Here is a 22,961-nt window from a genome sequence, read left to right as displayed (position 1 = left end):
AGTAAAGATCAAATCTCCTACATTTAAGCACAACCTCAGCACATCAGTTCACAATGATTAAAGCACAAACAAGAAGATATTTTGAATTTTAAGTGTATGCTTCTTTTACATTTGACCTACCAAGAGCGCCACACCCAGCGTGAATCTATCTTAACTAAATCTTATCTCAAATTTCAGCAGAACTATGTCTGTAATTGTGAGGAAGTTATTCCACAAAGATTCACAGACTTTAGGTTTAAATGCAGGTTCGTTTTATAGCTTCCTCCTAAAGCTCAAAATTTTATTTTTGGTGTCACGTTTGAGCCAGAACAACAATAGATGCTGATAAGTAGTTGGCAACCTCGAAGCCGCGGATTCCTGAAATAAATCTGTCACGTCTCTGTGGGAATCTCCGTCTTTCTGTACAGTCTGTGAAAAACTGAAGGACGTACAGCAGAAAGCAGAAAGAACAGAGAGAATAAGAGCTTTGAAAACACGTTGGCAGACAATGAGAGAGAGAAGAAGCAGACAGATGGCAGACGGTCTTATTGAAAGACGGTAATAATACCTTTAGATTAAAAAACTGGAGATTTTTGGGCGGTATTGATGTTTCTTGAGGGCAGCTCATATGAAAGAAATGGTGATAAATCATACAAGGCATTAAAGATGTGAGGATAGCAATAAAGACGCCTGATTGGTGTAATTTATCATGTTTCCAGATTTAGTCTCAAGTCATTTTCATGGCAGCAGCTCTCTGTTATTGGTTTAGGAGAGTATGTTTAGGAAATATTTTGAAAAATAAGCAAATAATTATTAAATTAAAATTAATTCTATTCAGTTTTTTTATTCCCTTGTTCTCTAATATGCAAAAGTATTCACACCTCTTGGCACTGCAGAAACACAAAACCTTACTAAGCAATTTTGGTGCAAATATCTTAGCAAACTTGAAATAAGACAAATTAGTACTTTTTTAGTAAGACATATAAGCTTGTTTTAAGTAAATAATTCCTTAATATTGATGGAAAAGTACTCATCCGATTGGCAGGTTATTTAACTTATAGCAACATTTTTCCCGTAAGTGAATTGATCTGCCAATAGAAAGTACTTTTGCATCAATATTTACTTAAAAAAAGCTTCTATATCTTACTGAAAAGTTATTTTTAAGTTAATTTGTCTTATTTCAAGTGTAATACGACCAAACCAACCAAATTACTTGGTAAGATTTTGTGGTGAATGTATTTTAGCACCAACTGTAGATTAATTGTGATTTAGAAGGGAAATCAGTTTTACGAAGAAACTAATTCTTCAAATTACTCTGAGTACAAAACCACCAACTTTAACTTAAAGTCTGTGAATTTTTGTGGAATAATTTCTTCACAGTTCCATAGGTCTTGTGAAATAAGAGATAATATTTAGTACACTTAAAATTAAAAATGTCTTGTTGTTTGTAATCATTGTGAACTGATTCCATGCAGTAGTTTGGTTGCTCTGGAGTTCATTTAGTGCCACCAGAGTAAATACTCGACATGCATTACAGTTTTTAAAAACTTCTCCTCTTTTCTTTCCACTTATTAGAAATTATTCCATTAAAGTTTCTCGTTGTAACGTGACAAAACATGAAACAGCTGAAGGAATTTAGTCAGTAAATATTCTTTCACACAACCCTAATTAATAAAAAATAAATGCTAGTGTGTAGCTGCACGATCATTTTGTTTTTATTTTGCTTTGCATGCCTCCCCTCTCTCCATCGCTGCTCGCCTGCCCAGCACCAACTCTAACAATATCCTGTTGGCTTCAGGGCAGCAGAAGGAGGGCATCAGGTCGAACTGCATGCTGATCCCCACGTGTCGATGAAAGCTGCGTCGAGCGGCTCTGCCAGAAAGAAAAACATCTGCCAGCCGTGCAGTTGGTGCAGTCAGATCTGTTTTTCACAAACAAAGTGCTTCCTCTGTAACAATCTGCGTCGCCAGTCACACCCGGCTTGGAGAGAACCAGCACTTCACCGCTGAAGGGTTTGTTTTGGAAACCTGAAACTGAAGCAGAGGGGCAGCCTGGACCTTAAACATGCTCGTGGATATTCTGCATAAATCAGACGTCTTGACAGGGTGGGCCGTCCTGCGCTCCTCAGCCACCTCAGGGCACTCTGCAAGCGCTCGCCCTGTCAGAGGAAGAGGTTAACCCTTGGTGACGCTGCCCTGCAGTGTCACTGATATCAGCAGCAGAACCACGCTTCCCCTTTCTGCGAACACAGAGAGTGAGAGAATGACAGAGTTAGAGTAATCAAGCTACTTTTAAACAATCCTTCAAACTCTCAGGGACTTTTTTTTTGTTTCCTGCGCTGTTTGGATCTGTAAAGACCTCTGGCATGCAGATAAACTTTGTCACGTGTGGGATTATTTTGGCTGTTTTTTTAACCGCAACTCCTGAAGAGGCAAGACTAACTCAACAAATCTCTCAGAGCAGTAAAATCCGCAGCTGCATTTCGTCGGTTTTCCCCTGGAGAAACCTTGGTGTCCTTGTTGGGGCATGCCTGACGCTGCTTCAGGTGGACTCTGCAGCATTCCTCCATGCAGGTCACCCTGCATTCTCAGGAGATAAAAATGATTCATATACATTTTCCGTCGGATTCTTTCAGTTTTGTTTTAACCTCTGACCTAGACGACTTCTTTTTTTGGTTTTTCTAACAACGTGCCTTGTGGGATGAATCCAGAAACACCAGCCTGTGCCTTGGTGTCCATACCTTGGATTTAGCGCAGGACAGATGTGCAATCAGAACTTCTTTTGAAAATGAACAAAGAGGTTCGAGTGGGAAAGTTGGGGCTGCCGAGCAGCTTCAGAGCCAGTCGGAGACACTCGTGCTTGGGGTACGTTGCCAAATTATCTTCTGCACCTTTCAGCTTGCAGTCACAGGAAGGCCTGGAGGGATTTGTGAATTAACTGAATGAAACGTTGAGTTGTACAGGAACTAAATATATTTAGATTTTCTAATTTCAAGATTCGCTCAACAGTGACAGGGTGCTGTCATAAAAATGAAGATAGAGAAGCTCTTGTTCCGCTACAGAGGAAAATGCTGTGGAGAGGATGTAGATAAAAACACAAAAGTAAAAGATTAACAAGGATTGATTAGAAATTAACACATTTCCTGTTTGCAGCTCGTCTCTGTTGTTATTTCTGACAAAATTCAAGGTTGTGTAAAGTTTTAAAAGTGTTAAAAAGTAGTCTGGAGTTGGAGGATAATGCCAAATTAAACTCTGTAAATATTATGATCTGTTAAAAGTAACTCTAACTTGTAAATATCTTAAACTTTGACTTTGTTTTTTATCCAGACATTTCTAATAGTTTATTCTGAAAGGTGTAATATTCACCACTTTAATCCTAAAATATTACTTTATTTCAGTGAACTATGACTTTCACAGTAACTGTGGAGGAAAGATAATGAGCATTTTATTCTGAAGAATTCACATTTATTCGTTGTTTGGCATTTTATTGAATTTTTTGTGTGACCGTGAAGCAGAATTGAAGTAACACATGGTTTCTAACTTTTATACAGACAAAAAGCTGAAAATGAATTTAAAGAGTCATCTTTAGCAGTTACAGGTTTATTGAACCGGGTTTCTACCAGGTTTACACATTTTTTAAATTTAATCTTTTCCGACACTCCAAAAACACAAAATCTATACAAAGTATTTAATGGTCGAGTTTATTGTTTAAATATCTTAGTACAATTTAAATAAGACAAAACAAACTTACGCATAACTTTTAGATTATTTCGCTTAACACAAATCATTTGCCAGTGAAATTAATACTTTTTAAATAAATATTAATTAATTATTTACTTAAAACAAGCTACTATAACTTGCTGAAAAGTTACTTTCAAGTTATTTTTGTCTTATTTCAAGTGTACTAATATAACTAGATTAAAAATACTTGACAAAATTTTGTGTTTTTGCAGTGTATTTCGCTCTAAAATAACAGTGAACATCAATTTTTAAGTCTTGCTACGTACTCTCAACTGGCTTTAGGTCTGAACTTTGACTAGGCCATTTTAAATCTTGAATTAAATGGCGATGTATGTCCTGGATGAAATACAATCGTCCGTTGTATTTCCAGCTGGATGTTTAGAGTTGCTGAAACGCGAAACTCTCCCAGGAGTGCCCTTCATTTAGCTCCGTCCATCCAAACAACAACTCCGACCAGAAATTGATCCCACACAGCATCATGCTGCCTGTCACTGAGATCGTTTGTTCAGCATATTTGTGTGTTTCTTCATAAATAACATTTTGCTTCTTCACTTTAATGGCTTTTTACAAACTTTATCTGGGATTTGTTGCTTTCCTCTTGCTACTCATTTGTAAAGGTCAGATTTTTTTGAGACATTGGGTGATTACAGCTCCTCCAGAGTCACCATTTGCTTTTTGGCTCTTCCACTAATTAATGCTCTCTCTTTTTCTTTGAACTTGTCTCCCTGACTTATTTCCTGTATTCTTCATGATTCCTTTTACTCTCTAATGTTCTTTTAAAACCTCTGAGAAAGGAGCTTAATGCATGCACAAGTGCATGCCACATTTTTCAGATTTTATCTTGTAGATAAAATTATAAACCACTATTTTCACTTTCACTGTTTTGTCTGGCTCTGGGTCACATAAAATCCCAATTAGATGTACTGAAGTTTGTTCAGTGAAAAAGCAGTTCTTTAAACGCTGCAGTTTTTGCGCCGCATTAGCAGCATTGCTTTTTATTTGCTGCCATGTTGCCTAACTCTTTCTGAGAGGAAGCCAGTTTTCTTTGTGGCTACATTCTGTTTATAGACTTCCTGTTTTTTGTTTTTTTTTCTCTACATTTTTCTGCCACGTTTGTTCAGCTCTTGAAGTAAATGCTGATAAATTTGCGTCGGTGATGCTTCGGTTTGTGAGGCGCTCGTGGTTCTGATGTTCTGAGCAGAAGGAGGGAGTTGTGGACGGTCTCCCAGCCTGCTGCAGCTGACATCACAATAAAGCGCTGACTCACTCTGCACTGACGATAACCCCACGCCGGCCACCTTCTGCATGTCTTTGCTTGACTGTTGTTGCGATTGTAACTTGTTTTGTTTGATTTCTGCACATTTTGCCGCTGCATGTGTTGTGGTGGTCTGTACTGGTGTCAAACCTGAAGCTGGTTTGCGTTAACAGGGGAACCACCCAGTTCTTTACACCGCTGCTGGGTCATTTGGTGACTCAGCCTCAAGCTGTACTATAACTTGCAGTGACCACAGACACACACCACACCTCCATGTCAAAGAAAACTTTACGTACACTGTGCTGATATTGTGCAAACACTTTAAACCACCTTTTATTTCCTTATCCTTTAATTGATTTATGCACTCACCTGCGATCTTCGAAAGTGGCTGTTTTTTTCCTTTTAACAAATTTTCTCACACGTTGTACATTGTGTGCTTAAAACTGAATGAAGTAGAGATGTGGAGGATAAAAGAAGTGTCAACCTATAAATAATCTAGCCACAGCAAAGGAACAGTGTCTTACAGCTTAAAAATAGAAATAACACCTTTAAGACTTCAAGCAGGATCAGAGAGATGCATCATTCAGTTTCCGTTTGCATGTTTCAGCTAATATCACTTTATTAGCTGCAAATATATACTCTCTCTGTCAAGCTTTGTTATTATTAGCATGTTAATGTTAGAAACTATATTGTTTTCTGTCAGGGCTGCTGGTAAAACAAATGCCCAAAAAAATCCAGTGATGCACTTCAGCTTATTACCTCTTTTTTGAAAACACAACTCTGGTTCTTGGATATTTTTTATCCTTTTGATACTCAAATTATTCCAATTTAGGACAAACAAGAAATAAATGGAGGCAGAAGATGCAAGTTTATGCTTTACTTAACTGACTGGAACTAATTGGCTTAATATATGATGACATCTTTGCATAGTAATAATAATTAATGACATTAAGATGAATATTATTATCGAAAGGAAACAGAATGGAGGCACAAAACTGTGCAAAACTCAATGACTTGCATCAACTTAAAAGTAACGTTTCAGAAAGTTGTAGGAGCTTTTATTCCGTAATATTAATTTTTAAAAACTATGTTTTTTCACTTATAACATGTGAAACAAGTCTTGTTTTAAATGAAATAATCTGCCAGTGAAACTAACACTTTTTAAAATCGATATTAAAGATTTGCTCGTATATCTTGGTGAAAAGTTACTTGTAAGTTAATTTTGTCTTGTTTCAAGAGTATTGAGAGATTTGCACTGGAAACTAGACGGAAATACTTGGTAAGCCTTTGTGTTTTTGCAGTGGTTATTTATTACCTCTGACGTCTTTGTTTTGCAATTGAAGTTACAAAAACGTCATAGAAAACTTTATTTATAGCTGTAGAAATATGTTAGTACATTTATTTTTTTGTTCTAAACTGGATAATATCAGAGATGCATGAATAAAATAATATTTCATTGGAAAAGCCCTGGATGTGGTGAAGTTTACACTCCAAAACATTTGAGCTGCGTTTAGTTGTGTCAACTATCTTTTACTCTTTAAGTCAAATAAATGTAGCGAGTTATGAAGTGTTATTAAGGGAAATGTTTGTTTTTATGTCCTGTTCACACTAAAATGAGGAACGCTTCACAAATTTGCGTGTCATCCTTGCGCAGGGGCCATGAATTCACTGTGATGTTTAGTAAAATTCATTATCAGATCAGACATTTTGTTCATGCAATTTGAAATAAGAATTTAAATTATTCTAAAGTAAAATAAGTAGTTATCCATACTTGATATTGTGAGTGAAGATAATAAAGAAATGTGGCTCTTTAACTAGTGAGGGCAGATTTTTTTCTTCTATATTGTCAAATAATTATTTGGTTTAAGTTTCAGCATTAAGTTGTTGTTAAATCAATAATTTCTGAGTTAAACCCAAAACATTTTTCTTGTTGTTGCCTGCAACTTTCTTGCCTAGAACTTTCTTGCATTTTCTAGGCAGCAGGTGGACTTTCACGTTCAATTCAAACCACCTTCAGATGTTTTACAGTGTAGAACCTGGGGAGTCCGGCTCTCCACCCAGTTCAGGATCTACACCAGGCCCAGTGCACCCAGTACCAGTCAGTACTGGGACGGTGTGGGGGTGGGGAGAGGTGTTGGGCAGCGTCACCACAACAGACCCCCAAAATAAAACGGGCTGAGCCTGGAATAGTTCCCCAGCCCCGCCAGCCTGGCTGAACGCGACACGTGAATGTGACACATGCTCCCCGGCCATTGTGTGTGTACAAACACACACGCTAAGCAGCGCGCTCCCAGCAACCTGCCTTCGTCACCCGTCCCAAAATCCATATCGATTGTTCCACCAGAGAGAGAGAGTCGCTGTAGGTGCTTTTTGATCCCTCTGTGTGTTTTATGCAACTTAAAAAAGAAACAATTCGTAGAGTTAACCTACTAGATGCTACTGAGAGAAAGACAAATCTGAGAAGTTTTATATTTGCCTCAAAAATCAGGAGAAAAACAGCTTTCATGAACCAGTTTCTGTTGCCGGCTGCTGTCAGAATGGATAATGTGACTTTCTGTGGAAACACATTGTCTTTCTAGGCAAAGTGCGACCTCTAGTGGACATTCACACTCAGAAACATACATTAGTTCAAAACAAACATCCTGTGATTGCATTTATTTTACTGAATAAATCAGGATTGATGTTGCTGCTAATTAATTTTGACAGAAAATCTATTGTATAATTAAATGAGGATAGCAGAAACTTTTTTATTTTCTGAAATAACACTTTCTAATCGTCTCTAGTTGTTTGTTTTGTGGGAGTTCATGAATTAAGTTCTGCAGGAGAAAGTCAGTGTGGAGCTAATTTAACGTGCCAGCTATTCTGTGGTGAAAAAGTAGTTTTAATTTCTTTTGTTTTGTTTAATTGCCCTTTCAACTCGAGGTGGAACAACAGTTTATCTGTACGCCTGACATTTGACCCTACTCCACATAAAAACCCCCATTAAACCTGGTTTCTCTCTGTCTAACAATGAATCTGAATAAACCAAAATACTTTCTAATAATTGAAGAAAATAATTTATTATTATTACTTCTTTAAATTTAAACGTTTAGACACAGTAAGATTACTTTGATATCGCACATTTTTAATCTTCTAATAGATTAATTCTGAATATCTGAATGTGTTTTTGATTAAAATCTTAAGCAGTACTTTAGTCTGGTTGAAAAGTAATTCATTTTTGCCTGAAGCTGTTCATCTGTCAGTTATATCCAAGTATAAGCATGGAAATGTTTATCTGAACATTCAGGCAAGAGATTTTTCTGGACATGTTTGGTGTGAAATGTGTCTATTTTACCTAGAAAACAAAAGAAACCAAAAGATGTTTTGAAAATGCTGCTGGAGGAGCTGGTAGCAGAACTCTGTGAGAAGCAGAGAAATGAGACTTTTATGAACATCGACAGGTGAAGGAGACTTTTTGTTCTGGTCTTGCAGGAAACCTTTGCTTCTGCTTCACCGAGAACAAATAATTTTTTTTATTTTGTACAACCCTGTGGTCAACTAATGCTGTGTTTTCCACATTTTCTTAAAAAACATACTTTTACTTGATTTTTTCTACGATTATTTCTTAGCACGAAGCATAAAAACCAGTTAATTTCCTGATGCTTCTATAGAATAATGAAATAAGGATTTTCTGATATTGATATCTGAGGTTTGGTATCGGCCGATACCAATCCGATACAGAAGAACAGTGCTGAATTATTAAAATGTTGTTGTTTTTTTCTCACAGATATAAATATAATGAATTACACATTTATTTGATAACTCTACAGCACACTTGAATGCACTAAAATCTTCATATCTTGGTGAAACATGTAAAAACAATTTAAATTTGTTCAGTCGGTGCAATTAGGAGTAAATGTGAAATAAATAATGAAGAAACTGAAACTGACAAAAAAGAAAATAGGTCAAACATGTAATAATAAACTACCACAAACCTTCTTTGAAAATGGTTCAGAAAGTTCGTTTAGGATTTCTAAATAGAATGTAAAATAAATCATAAAGCATAATTAGACTGAATAGATCTGGCGTTGTAGTTTGGACGCATTGTCACCAATAATCGATCTGAAATGCTTTTCAATATCGTGACGGATGCAGATATTATTATTGGATCGATGTATCTTTTCAAACTGCTTTCATATATATTTCTCTGTGAAACATAACGTGACACACTTCTTCTCCTTCTGTGATTATTTATTACATTTCTCTCCAGTTCTCCACCTACAAACTTCCTCCCAATCATGAAACCAATTTCTGACTCTGTTCTTCAAAGCATATCAGTGTAAACTTGGCTCTGACCCCCCCCCACACACACACACACAGTGTCAGTCACACTCACAGGGACAGATGCATGCACATTCATGACACTCCTCCCTCACAGCTTGTTCTCATTAGCAGAAGTAATGCTGTCATAGGAGCCAGAAGCCAGCTGGGCTGGAGAAGTCATTTGGCTGCTGGGATTTGGTTACACTGTGGCCCAACAAACACTTCATTCCCAGTAAATCCCTGACCCCAGCATCTGCTTCTGAGCCCGATACGTTTCCCAAACATGTTGCACAAGAAGCCTGGTGGAGGAAAATGGGTTTTATTTTAATGTAACTTTAGATTTATAATTGTGATGCTGGGGTTTTCAGCCATGATGTTGCTTGTTTGTGTTAAAAATAGGCAGAGCGCTCTAGGTTTCTACATCGCTGTGCTTTGTTCATTTAAGCCCAGAACTATTCACACCCTTGTTGCAGATTGAACTTTATCCATTGTCTATGCCTGGAAACTGATTTAAAGCATTGGAGGTTTTTTTTAATTACCAACATTCAGTTCAAGAAAAACTAAGAGTCCACTGCACGGAAGCCCATTGAAAACCTCCTGGTTACTCCACCAAATGTTGATTTCTAAACTCTTCTGGATGTGACAGAATGGATATCAGAAATAATTACATCCCCTCTCATTCCTTAGTTACACTGAAGACTTATGTTTGACCAGAGAAATAATTTTTAAGCTGCACTTCTATTCGGCTGAGAGGCATTAAGCTGTAGTTACAGCAGATCGCCACCAGTGGGCGTGTAGACCACAGTGAGCGCTCATGCGCAGTAACGGCTGATCAGCGGATGCGCTATCTGTGGCTCTGTTAGCAGACAGGCTCTTTACATTATCTCACTCGCATTTGAGAAGTGAGCTGCGGTGAAATAGTCTGATATTTGAGCAAAAGATATGAATGATTAATTGTTTGATCAAGATTGGAAATATTTAGCAAGCCAACAGAAATTGAGCGCAGGCGCTCACTGTTGCACTGTTGTCTGTGTTAACAGTTGTCAACAATAAAAAACGCCCCTGTGAAATCACACTGATTATTTATTAAGTGTGCAACATTGGGTTAAACATCAGTATTGTTGTTTCTAAATGAATATGAACTTGTTTTCTTTGCATTATTTGATGTCTGAAAGCGTTGCATGTTTTTTGTTACTCTGACCATTTCTCATTTTCTGCAAATAAATACTAAGTTTTTGCTTGTAATTTCAGAGACATGTTGTTAGTGGTTCATAGAATAAAAGAACAATATTCATTTTACTCAAACATATAGCTATAAAAAGTAAAATAAGAGAAAAGATCATTTTAAGTGGTCTTGATTTTTTTTTTCCTGAGCTATATTTCCTCTGACTGGATGTGATATTAGTGTTTTTTAATTAGCTGAATTTCCTAGAGAATCTGAGGATGGAGCTAAAGGTTAGGGTTATGGCCTCAGAGACTTTCCACTGTCCAAGACTTGGAGCTCGTCTCCAGCAATAAATCATCACGAGTGGAAACATGCAATAACCTAGATGGAAGCTATTTGAATTGATTTATTTATTTCAAACAATATTCTCATATTTTCACTTATAACTAGGACTTTTTAACCAATCTTAAGGAATTATTGACTTAAAATGAGCTCATATTTCTTGATGAAAAGTTACCTGTAGGCTAATTTTGTCTTATTTCGAGATATTTGCACCAGAAACTAAACCAGAAATACCTGGCTAGGTTTTGCATGGTATGAGGGACAATATGTTGCAATTTTATTTAGTCTAATCATTTAAACAGACAAGTTGATTTCTAAAGAACTGTAGGCATAAGATTGAAATACATTGTGTGATGAACTTCATGTTTGATGAATCTTTCAGATTCAGTATCAGGTTTTTGCTGTTTTTTCCCTAAAAACATGACTGTTCAGTAACGTTCTGCTGACGTTGATAGTCTTTAAAGTCTGATGTGTATCCACATGTCTTTTATTTGCATACTGAGTGAAAACTAAGCCAAAGAAAACTTTAGAAGTCCCTCATTAAGCCTAATAGTGAAGACCACTTAAACGTTAAAACAAGGCTTTCATTTTATTTGGACCTGATGCCTGACAGTTTGTCGAGAAGCAAATGTCCACCTGGTCTTAATGATTTAAAACAAACTTGTGCTGTTTTAGCTCTATGTTCTGTTTACCTTTAATAAAAGGTGTGAGGTTTTAGTGCTTTTCCTGCCAGGAGGCTGATAAACAGGACGGGATGTTCTGCAGTATTGTGTTACTCATGCTCCTGAGGAAACATTATGACAGGGAGCCTTTCATCAAGCCATGCAAATTCAACAGGGCCAACTCTTTAGATGAGAAAACAAATCTGGATCACACACAACTCTGCTTCAATCTGCAGCAGCTGGAGGGGAATTGGATGTTTTTGACGTGTTTTTGCTCATAAGTGCTGGATTGATCTCTTGCTTTCCCATGTCAGTTTTGTTGTTATTATTTTAAAACATCATTAAAATTCATTTTCAGTTTCCATGGTGGATTTTAGCTCATGGTTCCACTTAATATAAGCAAAGAAGTGATTACACTCATGATTTGCTTCAGCAATACTGGAAAAAAAAAGTACTAGTTTCTAGTGCAAATATCTTAGTACAATTGAAATAAGACAAAACTAACTTAAAAGTGACTTTTCAGCAAGATATAAGAGTTAGTAAATGTTAATAATTTCTTAGAATAGATTTAGAAAGTATTAATTCCACTGGCAGATTATTTCACTTATAAAAATAAATTTTCCCCATGTTAGAGGTGAAATAATCTGCCAGTGAAACCAGTACTCAGTATTCAAGAATTATGGATTTTAAACAAGCTCCTATTTCTTGGTGATAAGTAAGTTAATTTTGCATCAGAAAAAGACAAAAATACTTGGTAAGATTGTGTGTTTTTGCAGTGAACCTGTTTATGGTTACTAATAGCACAACACATTGCTTCTAATTTTTCAGAAATGAGGAAATTGTATCATTATGCTGTATAGACATGCAAATGCGGTGAACTAGAGGTCAGTGGTCTGGTCTGGTAATAATTTAATATGCTGGAATGACAGAAACTAATTTTTTTTCTCTTCTGAAACATGCTGGCAGAAGGACTAGATTTTTTTCTCATAGTTTTGAACAACGGAGCCGTTAGTGTAGCAGCAGGCCAAGTGATGTAACCCTGTTAACACAGGCATCTGTGACTTTTAATTTAATTGGGACAGAAATAATATAAGATTCATGAAGTTAGTTAGATATAATCAGAATGTTATGCAATATTGTTGTAGAAATTTAAGAAGGAAATGGTAGCTTTGGTAGTATTGTTTGTAGTATTTTAAAAAAATTTGGAGGTAAATGTTGAAAATTCTCGAATGTCGTTTATATTTTAATGTTTTATATTTTGGAAACAGTGTCGCAGGCTTTTCCATTTACATCCCCATCTGTTTATGATTCAGTGTTTATAAATTTTACTGTTTAATGCCACTGCAATTTATTCTCAGAAAATTTCCTGTTTGCTTATACTTTTGTTTGCAGAACATACCTGAAACATTCAAAGGAAATGCAGCGTGGGAGCTGAAACAACGAGGTGCAATATTAGTCAAAACTCTGGCATTTGAGTTTGCATTTATTCTGATAGTGGTTTGGTCTGTTTGGTACTATTTACAGATTTACTGGCATTACATTTGATTCTCAAATATTCTGATAAACAGAAGAGTTCATGGTTGACTCTGAGGTGCCCAGGTCTACAACACTGTCACGATTTGCGGGTTGGTGAGGATAAATGCGGAGGATCCCAGCTGAGAAGGAAAAAGATCAGTTTAATGAAAATGTCAGCGTACAAAAATCCAGGCAGCACAGGTGGGCAGCGGCAGAGGCCCTAACTCTGGTAGCAACTGGTAAACTCCTACCTGAACAGACAGTAGTGACAACAAACTAATGACTACAACTACTGACAAGAACCTGACAAGGAAACAACGAGGATTCGACCAGGAGCAGGGAGCACAGGTGGGATTAAATACACAAGGTAATCAGGGGAAACGAGGGACAATCGAGGAGCAGACGGGGCAACACAGAGAACCAACTGAACACAGAAACCTAAATCAATACCCATAAAAACCAAACCCTCACAAAAACAAGCCCATCTCATCAACCCTCCACCACCACTGGCATGAGGTTCTTGTGATGACATGCTGTGCTTCGTTTCCTCAATGATCAATTCTTGGAAACATTGACTACTATCCTGCATGTTTTCCATGGACCTCAAATGGTCTTTAAAACCCCACTTTGGTGCAAACTCAACAAAAAATGTGCAGTTTTTCTAAATATCCATGCTGGTGTGGAGAGGTCTTCAAAGTGAAATCCCTGCCTCTGCTCCTCTGTCAGCGCCACATCAGCCCATCTGGTTAGACTCCACAATTATTTATTTAAATGGTCTGTCATTGCCGTCCACCTCCACTCCCGCTTGTGACTGCCAACACGTCCATCTCTTGCTGTCTCAGAAGACAAATATTTGCCTGCAGTGTTGACAGTGGGGGAGCTTGCCACTTTGTGACATCAGTGGGTTCCAGTAAGTCCAATCGGTCCCTGTGGTGAAAGCAATCCCACTGCTGCCGTTACCGAACACTGAAGCGTGTGTCGTCTCGCCTTCCAGGTGAACTTTTGCTGTCTTTGAAGTTAACTAAACAGGGGTTGTGTTAAAATTTTAAGTGTAAACCTGTGGTTTTCTTTACTAGATTTATTAAATGTTACAAAACTTGAGGCGAAGCAGATTCTTCATGGGGTAGTTTAATTAATGTAGCAAAATAAATTAGTATAAAAACTTAAATTGGCTGTGTAATGTGATGTAGTTACTTATCTCCCAAAGCCCATCTCTGATTGGTTGATTTAGTTGGTTCACATGGCAGGATTTTAAAGTTGTCAGTTGAATTTTAAAGGAGATGTGTTATGCAAAATTCACATTTTGCACGTTTTTGTACTTCCATTTGGGTTTCTATTGTGTTTACAAGCAGAACAACCCATCCAGTTGTTTTTGGCAATAGGTTAAAGTTTTCTGGTGTCTCTAAAATGACCTGTAATGTCACAAATTGGCAGGCATTGCCCATTACCTAGCAACCTAAGCTCAACTTGGGTTGCTAGGTAACCCATTCAGCTGGTTTTACTGCTGTATGCGCTGTACAATGGCTGCTGGAAAAGACACATGTTCAGTTGTTGACTTACCATTCAGAAACCACTTGCTGCATTCTTGTTGGTTGTGCAGGAGGTGCCACTTCTGCTTTTCAAAGATGTAAGGTTGTATAATTGTGCATCTCCTTGCAGCCGTTTTCACGTGTGAGTTTAAACGTTGAGTTGGGAGGCGTGGCCAGCAGCAGCTGATTTGGATTTAAAGTGACAAGACACCTTAAAACAGCTCATTCTAAAAAGTGCTCAAATAGACAGAACTGAGCAGACTGAAATATCATTGTCTAAGAAGGAAATGAAGGAAATGTAATGAACATATTTTGTATCGCCCGTAGGCCGATCTTAACCCGTTAAAGGAATCATATTAGGTCACCTTTAGCACTATTGTTAGAACCATCCCGGTAGTCGGAGCGTCGTTAAGATTGTTGGAAGGGAGAATCAGATCAAAAAAATTTAAAAATTTCCTTTCCAGGGAAAAAAAAAAAAAAAAAAAAAAAAAAACGGAGGAAAACAGAACCAACCAGAGCTGGAACCAAGCCTAGTCAGTATTCCAGATTTGAGTTGTGATACATGTTTTTTGTGGCAGAAGACTTCAAAAGTACAAAAGACGAAGAAGCAAACATCCTTCTGATACTGCAGCTTTCTAATCCGACTCTTCCTCTTGCAGTAACAACTTCCACACCGAAGAGGGATCAGAAAAAGATCTGGTTTTCCGATTTCTGAGAGGTGTGTGTCTTTGTTGAGCCCCAGACAAAACCGCCTGCGTGTAGCAGAGTTCAAACATCACAGAGTATTCACCTTCTGCACACACATGGTGCAGCAAATCCAGCTGAAGGCTGCTCTCGTCTCTCGCCACACATACTGTACATGCATTTGTTTGTTTTTTTAAGCCTGGAAGGAGGAGGCACCCAGAAAGAGCCACAGCGAGTGAGCCGTGAAGGGAGGGATTACAAGGAGAGTTCAGCTCTCAACTTGTCCATGTGGATTCGGAGCCGGTTGCTTCTGTTTCACCACATGAAACAGCAGCATGCCATGGAGGAAATAACTCTTTGAATCCCACCCTGCTTTCGTTCCCTGTCGCTCCCTTTCCCCGGACTGGAGTCATGCCCCCGAACCGCGCCGTGGAGGGCTTCCCTCCGTCCGCCCGCGTCTCACTGGAGACATGTTGCAGAGGGGAGCAGAGAGACGTCAGGAGCCGAGGAGCAGAGGAACGCTCGCTGGAGGAAGAGGACAATTAGTGGAAACCGAAGCAGAGGGGCAACTCACAGGAATCACAGAGATGAGTTTACCGACTAACTGTATGTACCTGGCGCCCTCGGTCCAGGATCGCTGCTTCAAAGTGCGGAGCGGGAACATCTGCGGGTCACCGTGCGCCGTCAACCGGCCCATAGACATCGTCCAGAAGCGTAGGCGGTAAGACCGATATGACATCAGTCCAGATGTAGTTGTTACACAACTTCAGAGTGTTGCTACACAATGGAAAGCTGGTTTTTGCACAAATTATATTAATTTATATGAGGAGAAAGATGTGAGTCTTTGGCGTAAAAACATGAACTAAGGTTTATTTTAGGTCATCCACTCAGGGAAGATTTCTACATTGTTATATAAGTTATAAGTTGATTTATTTCAGTAAATGTGACAAAACATTTTATAGATTAATTACACACCATCTACTGTTTTTAAGGCTTCATGTCAGTTTATATTACGATGCTTTTCTGACCAGAATATTTTAAAATATACTTTTAATTTGACAAATCTTCCAATTTATTGAAACTGACTGTGATGTTGTATTGTGAAAATTAAGTTTTTTTTATTCCGCAAAGTACTTAGATTTTTTTTCAAGCTTTTTTAAGCACATTCTCAAATAGTAGAAGCATGAATCCTAATCCAAATAAAATGCAACCAGAATCAAACTCTCACATCGACTCTCGCTTCAGAAACGGCTGCTATTGTTTTTTCGACACTTATCTCTGAATTATTTCTGTTCAGCACTGACGTTACTTTTGCGCCAGCCGTAGATATTCTGGATGTTTTACCCTCACAAGTCTTTGAATCTGTCGGGTTTAAACTGAGGTCAGATTGCTTTAATTTGATTTCCTAAAAATCCGGATGGAGCATCGACTCTCGGCTCCTGTTACCTTTTCATGCGCTTAATCACAGCCTTGCAGAAACTTCCAGGGTTTTGACCCACATAGCCCATCACAAGTCTAAATGCTTTTATCACTGACGTGAATATCATATTACTTTGGGGCTTTTAATCTTTTTTTTTTTTTTAAATCAGTTGCTTATTTTTATTGACTTAAAAACAAGCTCCAATATTTTGTTGGAAAGTTGCTTGCAAGTTGTTGTATTTCAAATGTACTATGACCATAAGCAAGGTCAAAATCTTCCCTGGTTTGTTCATCATGGTGGTGGCAGCATTATGCTGTTCGGCTGCACTTCTTCCAGCGGATAAAGTAATGAAAAAGGAGGTTTTTGGGTCAGAGATCTCAAACATGACACGTTCAGAGTGGATAAATCAGGTTGACGTTAAGCTTCTGAATCTCCAACATGATGATAATTTGTGGACTACAGTTAAAAAACAGGGCTGATCCGAGAAACCAGTGGAGTCAAATGAACTGTAGAGAATCAGAATCAAGATTTTCTGCACAAGCAAGGAATTTGACTTCAGCTTAAAGCACTTTCAGTAGAAATGTTCATGTCCAATGATTTTTCTTTTAGATAAAGAAAACGACAGAAGAGGGCAGTAAAGTAGCTGACAAGTCAGGCCATCAAAGAGACAGCTTGGAGGAAGTTTAAACTCTCCGTAGTGACTGGTTTTTACTAAAAACACTTTGTAGCACTTAAACGTTTGTGTCCAGCATGTGTGAGATTAGCTGCTCTTTTCCTGACTCTAAAGCTCTACAGATCCTGGATAGAGGAAGGTAAACCCTGAAGATGCTCTCTCCAGACGTAATTGGTCATTCTTGTCCTGTTTTGTGGATGAGTGATGGATAAAGTAAGAACAGACGACCAGCAGCTCCTGTGGATGGTTTTACTTCTCGAGTTTCCACAGGAAGAACAGAGTTTCTGTGCGAGTTTTCTGTGGAAAAGGCCGGTTGAATCACGTCGTTTTGGTCTGTTCCAGTGGCGAAGCGGTGAATCATTTGGACTGATGTGACGATTACTGACAATTTAACAAGGATATTATCACATTCTCCCTCAGGATGATGTCATTCATGCTCTTTTCATCTCTTATTTTATTAATTTCAATAAGGCATATCAGTATTTACTCTTTATCGTAAAATTAAAACAAGTTTTAAAACTTTTCACCATTTCATGAGGAGAAAGAAGAAATTAAACTTTCATATTACAGTATAACAGAATTAATATAAATATCTAAAACATTAGTTCATAAATTCAGTGCATCTAAATAGTTTTATAACTTTTTAAACTCCTGATCCAAATTATTCTATATTTTAGTCCATCAAGATATTTCATTTCTAATTTATTTTACGTTATACCTGACAGATGATAACGTAAATTTTAAAGGGTTTAGATCCGAACATGGAACCTTGTGGGACTCCACATTTAATGAAGAATCAGTTTGATCTCCGACACTTCATCTGTGAACTTCACAAACTGTTTCCTGTTTAACTGCTCAGCCTTTTATGAACATTATTTCTGCAGTGTTGTGAAAGTAAAAATGTAATCTGTGTTAGAATATGACTTTTTAAAACCTAACAATCTGTTTTGCAAGCATGATGTCAAACCTGTGCGATTAAAAATCCGTCTGATTCTTTTTTCCTGTTTTTTCCCACAGTGCTTTTTTCCTGTTTTTTCCCACAGTGGCGTTTTGACCGCAGCTTTGGGAAACAGTGTAGAGTTTTTATTGATCTGCATTACATCTTAAATCAGATTCACATGCCTCTTTAATTTTGCTGAGAGGAATAAGAGTCAGTAAATAAGTTATAGAGGTGATGATTTCCAAAGAGTTTCCCAAACTCTCCCAAATACATCAGAACCGAGTAATCCCTTATTTTTGCCATTTAATTTAAACATCATGTTGTTTATGAAAACTCCGACAAGGAGGTAAAACTTACTACCTCCTCAAAAAGGTATTTATTACAGTCCCACAAAAGAAACTAGAATCAAAGTTCCTATTTTAGAGCTCCAAATGAAAACTGTAAATCAGGAACTAAAAGTTGAAATTCCTGAAGGTTTTTACTGTATATTAGAAGCACATGGTGGGCAAACTGAAACTAAAGTTGTTGTCAGTGATTGCGGGATGACGACACGTTACTGGGACCAGATGTTTGTCTGCCTCCTTACGAGTCACAGAAGGAAACACTGACTGTGCGGCTGACCTTCCAGAAAGTAATGACGCCATCAGCGGGGAGGTGGGGAAAGGATCAAAGTGACTTTATAATGTCAACCCTGTAATAAAAGGGGAAAAAATCAAGGGCACGCTGCAAACGAATGCTGAGCTGAACATATTTATAGGTACGATGGATTTACCACACGTATCTAATGATGAAGTCGAAGCAGAAAGAGCAGGAGAGTCTGTTTGAAGTGATTCATGCAATCTTTTCCTACATTTTCAGAAAAGGGGAACACGTCATTTTGCTTCTTATTTAGTTAAAGGGGCCGTTGACTGTGTGGAAAAGGATGATTAGTAGCTAATTATTCGCCTACGTGACTTTTAAATTCTCCTTTTTCAAACTGGAGCTGATGTTTTCGATAGTTATTGTGGGAAGAACAGATGTTTGTACCTGAAAGTACCTCTAAGAGTTCAGCTGATGTGTTTGCCTTCAATGTTAAACAGGATAATTCATAAGTTAGTGAGATTTGTCATCAAAAACATAAATGTTTGCATTTCTTCTTTTTATTTCAGAAATTTCATTGTTGCTCTGAGATTGAACTTTTCTTCTCTGACTTTTGTTCTAAACCTAAAGTCACTTTGTTCTTTCAGAAAATCGTAAATATAACGATTTTTAAAGTTTTTTTTTTTTTTTCAATTATTACAGGGAAAATCAACAATGTAGGTTGTCTGTAATGATTTCAAAAGCTGCCTTTATTTCATTACTGACCTTACGGAAGCTCAGTCCTGCCAAAATTGGTGATAAATAAATAAATAAATAAATAAATAAATAAATAAATAAATAAATAAATAAATAAATAAATAGCTTGATAAAGTAATAAATGTGCCAAATAATGCATTCAATGATAATAATAATAATTTTCCCAACATACTTGATTATGCAGTGTGACAATAATCATTTTCAACTCCATTAATTTAACATTATTTTATTTCTAATATTATTTTGTTAATTAACTTAATTTTTATTTTTCAAGTTTTACAGTTATCTATTAATTATTTTTTATTTACAGCTACTTTTTTACTATACATTTATTCTCTCTTTTTTTGCCTTTTTGCGGAAACTAAATTAAAAGGACAAAGTAACTTACAGAAAGATGCTTAGATACGCTATAAAATGATGCATACAGGAGCCTTTTTACTCTGCTAAATATTTCCTGTTTTAGTCAGTCAGGAATAACAATATTATTTATTTTTTGTTTGTTTTTTTCTTAGCAGTTGTAGCACTTTCTTCGAATTAAGAAGTTCAGTATTTGGAATTTGTTAAAATCTCATTTCATTGATTATTTTCCAGTAAATTTTTCTTCATCATTACTTTTGTCAGCTCCAAGTTATTTCAGTGACTATTGTGGGTTTTTTGTTTATAACCAGAGAAGTAGCACTACTTTTATCCACGTCTGTAACTCACATTTTCTCCCGTTTCTGCCTCTGATTGCTCTTTTTACTTGCGGACGTGTCTCCTCAGCGATGATGATAAAGACTGAAGTCAGACTCAGAGTTGCTCATTACGTTGTGATTAATCTCTCAGCAGGGATTCCCCATGATAACTAGACTCTGACTCACGCAGTCAGGAGGAGCTCGTCTTCCTGGGAACAAGCAGTTTCGTGTTTTTGACTTTTGCTCTTAAAGTGTAGGTTGACAGAAGCGAGGCAGTGAAGCTGCTGCTCCTCCTGCAGCTGATATCTCAGTCTGAGGCGTTCAGCGCTGCTGTTTCTGAGAAAGTCGTGGTGATTTATGTTGTGTTAGGGCTTTTCTCTGCAAACGTCATGGCAGCTATGCAGTTGATGGTTTATTTCTCTCATGCAAAGCGTAGGGTTGTTAAAAGGTCGTCCAATTTTATGTTTACGTATAGAAGCTGTTGCTTTTTGGCTGCTTGTACAGATTTACAGCAGCGCACACATTCAGGGTAAAAACGTGTAAAAAGGTTTCAAGTGTATTTCTTATGGTAGCGGTAATATCACTCTGCAAAATGGAAAGGAATCCAATTTCTGATTTTAATTAATTAATTCAGTTTAATACTTTCCAGGTGTGTAGGAAGAGTTTGATCTAATGTAAAATGAAGGAATTAAGATAAACCCAGTTTTTTTTTTATTAAACTCAGAGGAAGTAAATCAAAGTGCAATCTGTTGATTGACAGGTTATGAGATTGAAAAGATCAGTCGATCAAGGTGCAAAAATTAACGTCAGTTAGGACTGAAACGATGAATCATGATGAATCAATTATTGAAATAATTGTCAACTAATTTACTAATTAATTAATCATTAAGTGAAGTAAACAGACTGAAAAAAGGCAAGTTGCTGAAAGAACAACACATTCAGAGCGGTAACAAAGCCAACATTTTATTAAAAAATAGATTCTTTTTTCATTGAAGATTAAAAAAACTTATTTTTCTGTAAATATTCTCTACTGAGAACTCCACAAGTGGCTTCAATTGGTTAACATTATGTAAAAAAAAAAAAAAAAAAAGTCGTCTATTGAGCATCAAGTTATTCACCGGTTAACCATAAAACAGTCAGCAGATCAGCGATACACTGTGCTGATGTTAAGTCAAACAGAAACAGCTGGACTTTTCACATGTTGATGTTAGAAATATATTTTTTTTAGCTGCAGATTCATCCTTTGCTACAAATGATCCACCATCTACTAAAGGAATGCTGTTACTGCATTTTAGGCAAGAAAAAGTTTATCTTATTATTCATGAAAGGAACTGAATTATTTGTTTAATTGCATCTTTTAATGTATTCAACTAATGTAGTTTCTTGCATACTTTGCAACAACTCCTCCTCACATAAGGAGCTTAACCACGAGGAAGTGAAATGATCTCATCTTTCATGACCAAAATGACAGATAAATGTGGAGCCACGTCTGGTTTGACTGACACCGACTCTCACCTGAGATCTTTTGACCCTTGCAGCAGCAGAGAAAGGAAAGCTGACCTTTGACACTGACGCAGCAGGTCGCCCCGCCCTCTGAGAGCTTCACCGCTTGCCAACATGCCACAACCTGACACACAAGAAGTCTACATGAGGTCAAAAGTCAAACCTGTCGGTGGTGTGGGAAGGTGGAGTCACGTCGGCAGACGAAGTCGTGCTCTGAGATGATGAGTCATCTCTGATTATCATCATCTCTCTGCAGCTCTTGCTGCTCTCTCATATATTCTCGAAGTGCAGGCAGATTCCCTGCAGCTCCTGTGACGAATTTTCTGCGGGAGTGATTTAATAGCTCATATCTGGCTCATGTCAGTCCAGTTTCTGCACCAAAAAGATGCAGTACTGGGAAAAAGTATTTTTCCGCTTACAGATTCCTTCTTTTTGTTTTGTGTTCGCTGATCATCAATTAAACATTTATGCTTGGATGATCTGAGTTCATGTTTGCAGTTTTCAAATCAAGATTTCACATTTTGGAAAAGAAAAAACATGCAAACCAACCTGACCTTATGTCAGGTTGGTTTGGAAAAAGTGAGACTAAGCACATTTTTTGTCATTTTATTGTTTGAAACAAAAGCCACAAAGAAATGAATGTTATTCATTTTTCTTTTAAATATTTGTGCAAATGCTGGACTGAATTATGCCTTGCTGCAAACAATATTTCTTTATATTTACGGACAAAATATGCTCAATTTAAAGTCTAGATTTTTAATAATCTCTCAGTGTAATTTGTTCTCAGGTCTTCTGGAAATCTTTTTTGTGGCTGTAATTATTGCATCAACTAATGATAGAAGTAGATTCATTTATATATTTTAATTTTTAAAGAAACTCACCTGCTGCTTCTTCAAGTATAATGACTCACAATTTGTTCAAATATTGCATTTCTGAGCTCTGTCAAACCCAGAAGGTTTTAGAAATGACCTCACAGTTTTCACCTCAGCCTCAAACATCTTTTCCATACATAGTCGGGTCATTTATATTCAATATGCATGTCAACAAACTGTAATTAGTTGTGTTCACAGCTTAGAAATTAAACAGTGAGCGGCACTTGGTGTTCCCTGTTGGAGTTATTTACTGCTGCCTCCTTTCTATTTGGCTCTCTTACTGTAAACTGTTGTTATTCTTCTCCACTCCGATGCCACGAATCCCTTCAGTTTCCTCTTTAAGCAGACATGATCTTAAACCCACAAAGACC

At 37.2% G+C, this 22,961-nt stretch overlaps 1 protein-coding gene across 6 annotated transcripts in view; it reads left to right on the top strand.

Moving 5' to 3' along the window:
• The window catches only part of LOC106944913 (cAMP-specific 3',5'-cyclic phosphodiesterase 4C), a 126,668-nt gene that overhangs the window by 62,051 nt on the left and 41,656 nt on the right, over positions 1-22,961 (top strand). The window contains exon 1 of one of the 6 annotated variants that reach the window (XM_015028246.1): positions 1,568-2,843. The exons of 3 other annotated variants lie outside the window; for them this stretch is intronic. In XM_015028246.1, coding sequence (XP_014883732.1) covers positions 2,767-2,843 — 77 coding nt within the window. In that variant the 5' untranslated portion in view covers positions 1,568-2,766. Of the gene's footprint in view, positions 1-1,567; positions 2,844-14,776; positions 15,895-22,961 lie in introns of those variants that run through there. 2 more of the 6 variants (XM_015028240.1, XM_015028242.1) reach the window with 2 other exon arrangements.

This window comes from Poecilia latipinna, unplaced genomic scaffold, assembly GCF_001443285.1.
Source record: "Poecilia latipinna isolate Pla-1442-1.1 unplaced genomic scaffold, P_latipinna-1.0 Scaffold118, whole genome shotgun sequence".
NCBI lineage: Eukaryota > Metazoa > Chordata > Actinopteri > Cyprinodontiformes > Poeciliidae > Poecilia > Poecilia latipinna.
Note: the sequence above shows the minus strand (reverse complement) of the source record. Positions and strands in the feature narration are given on the sequence as shown.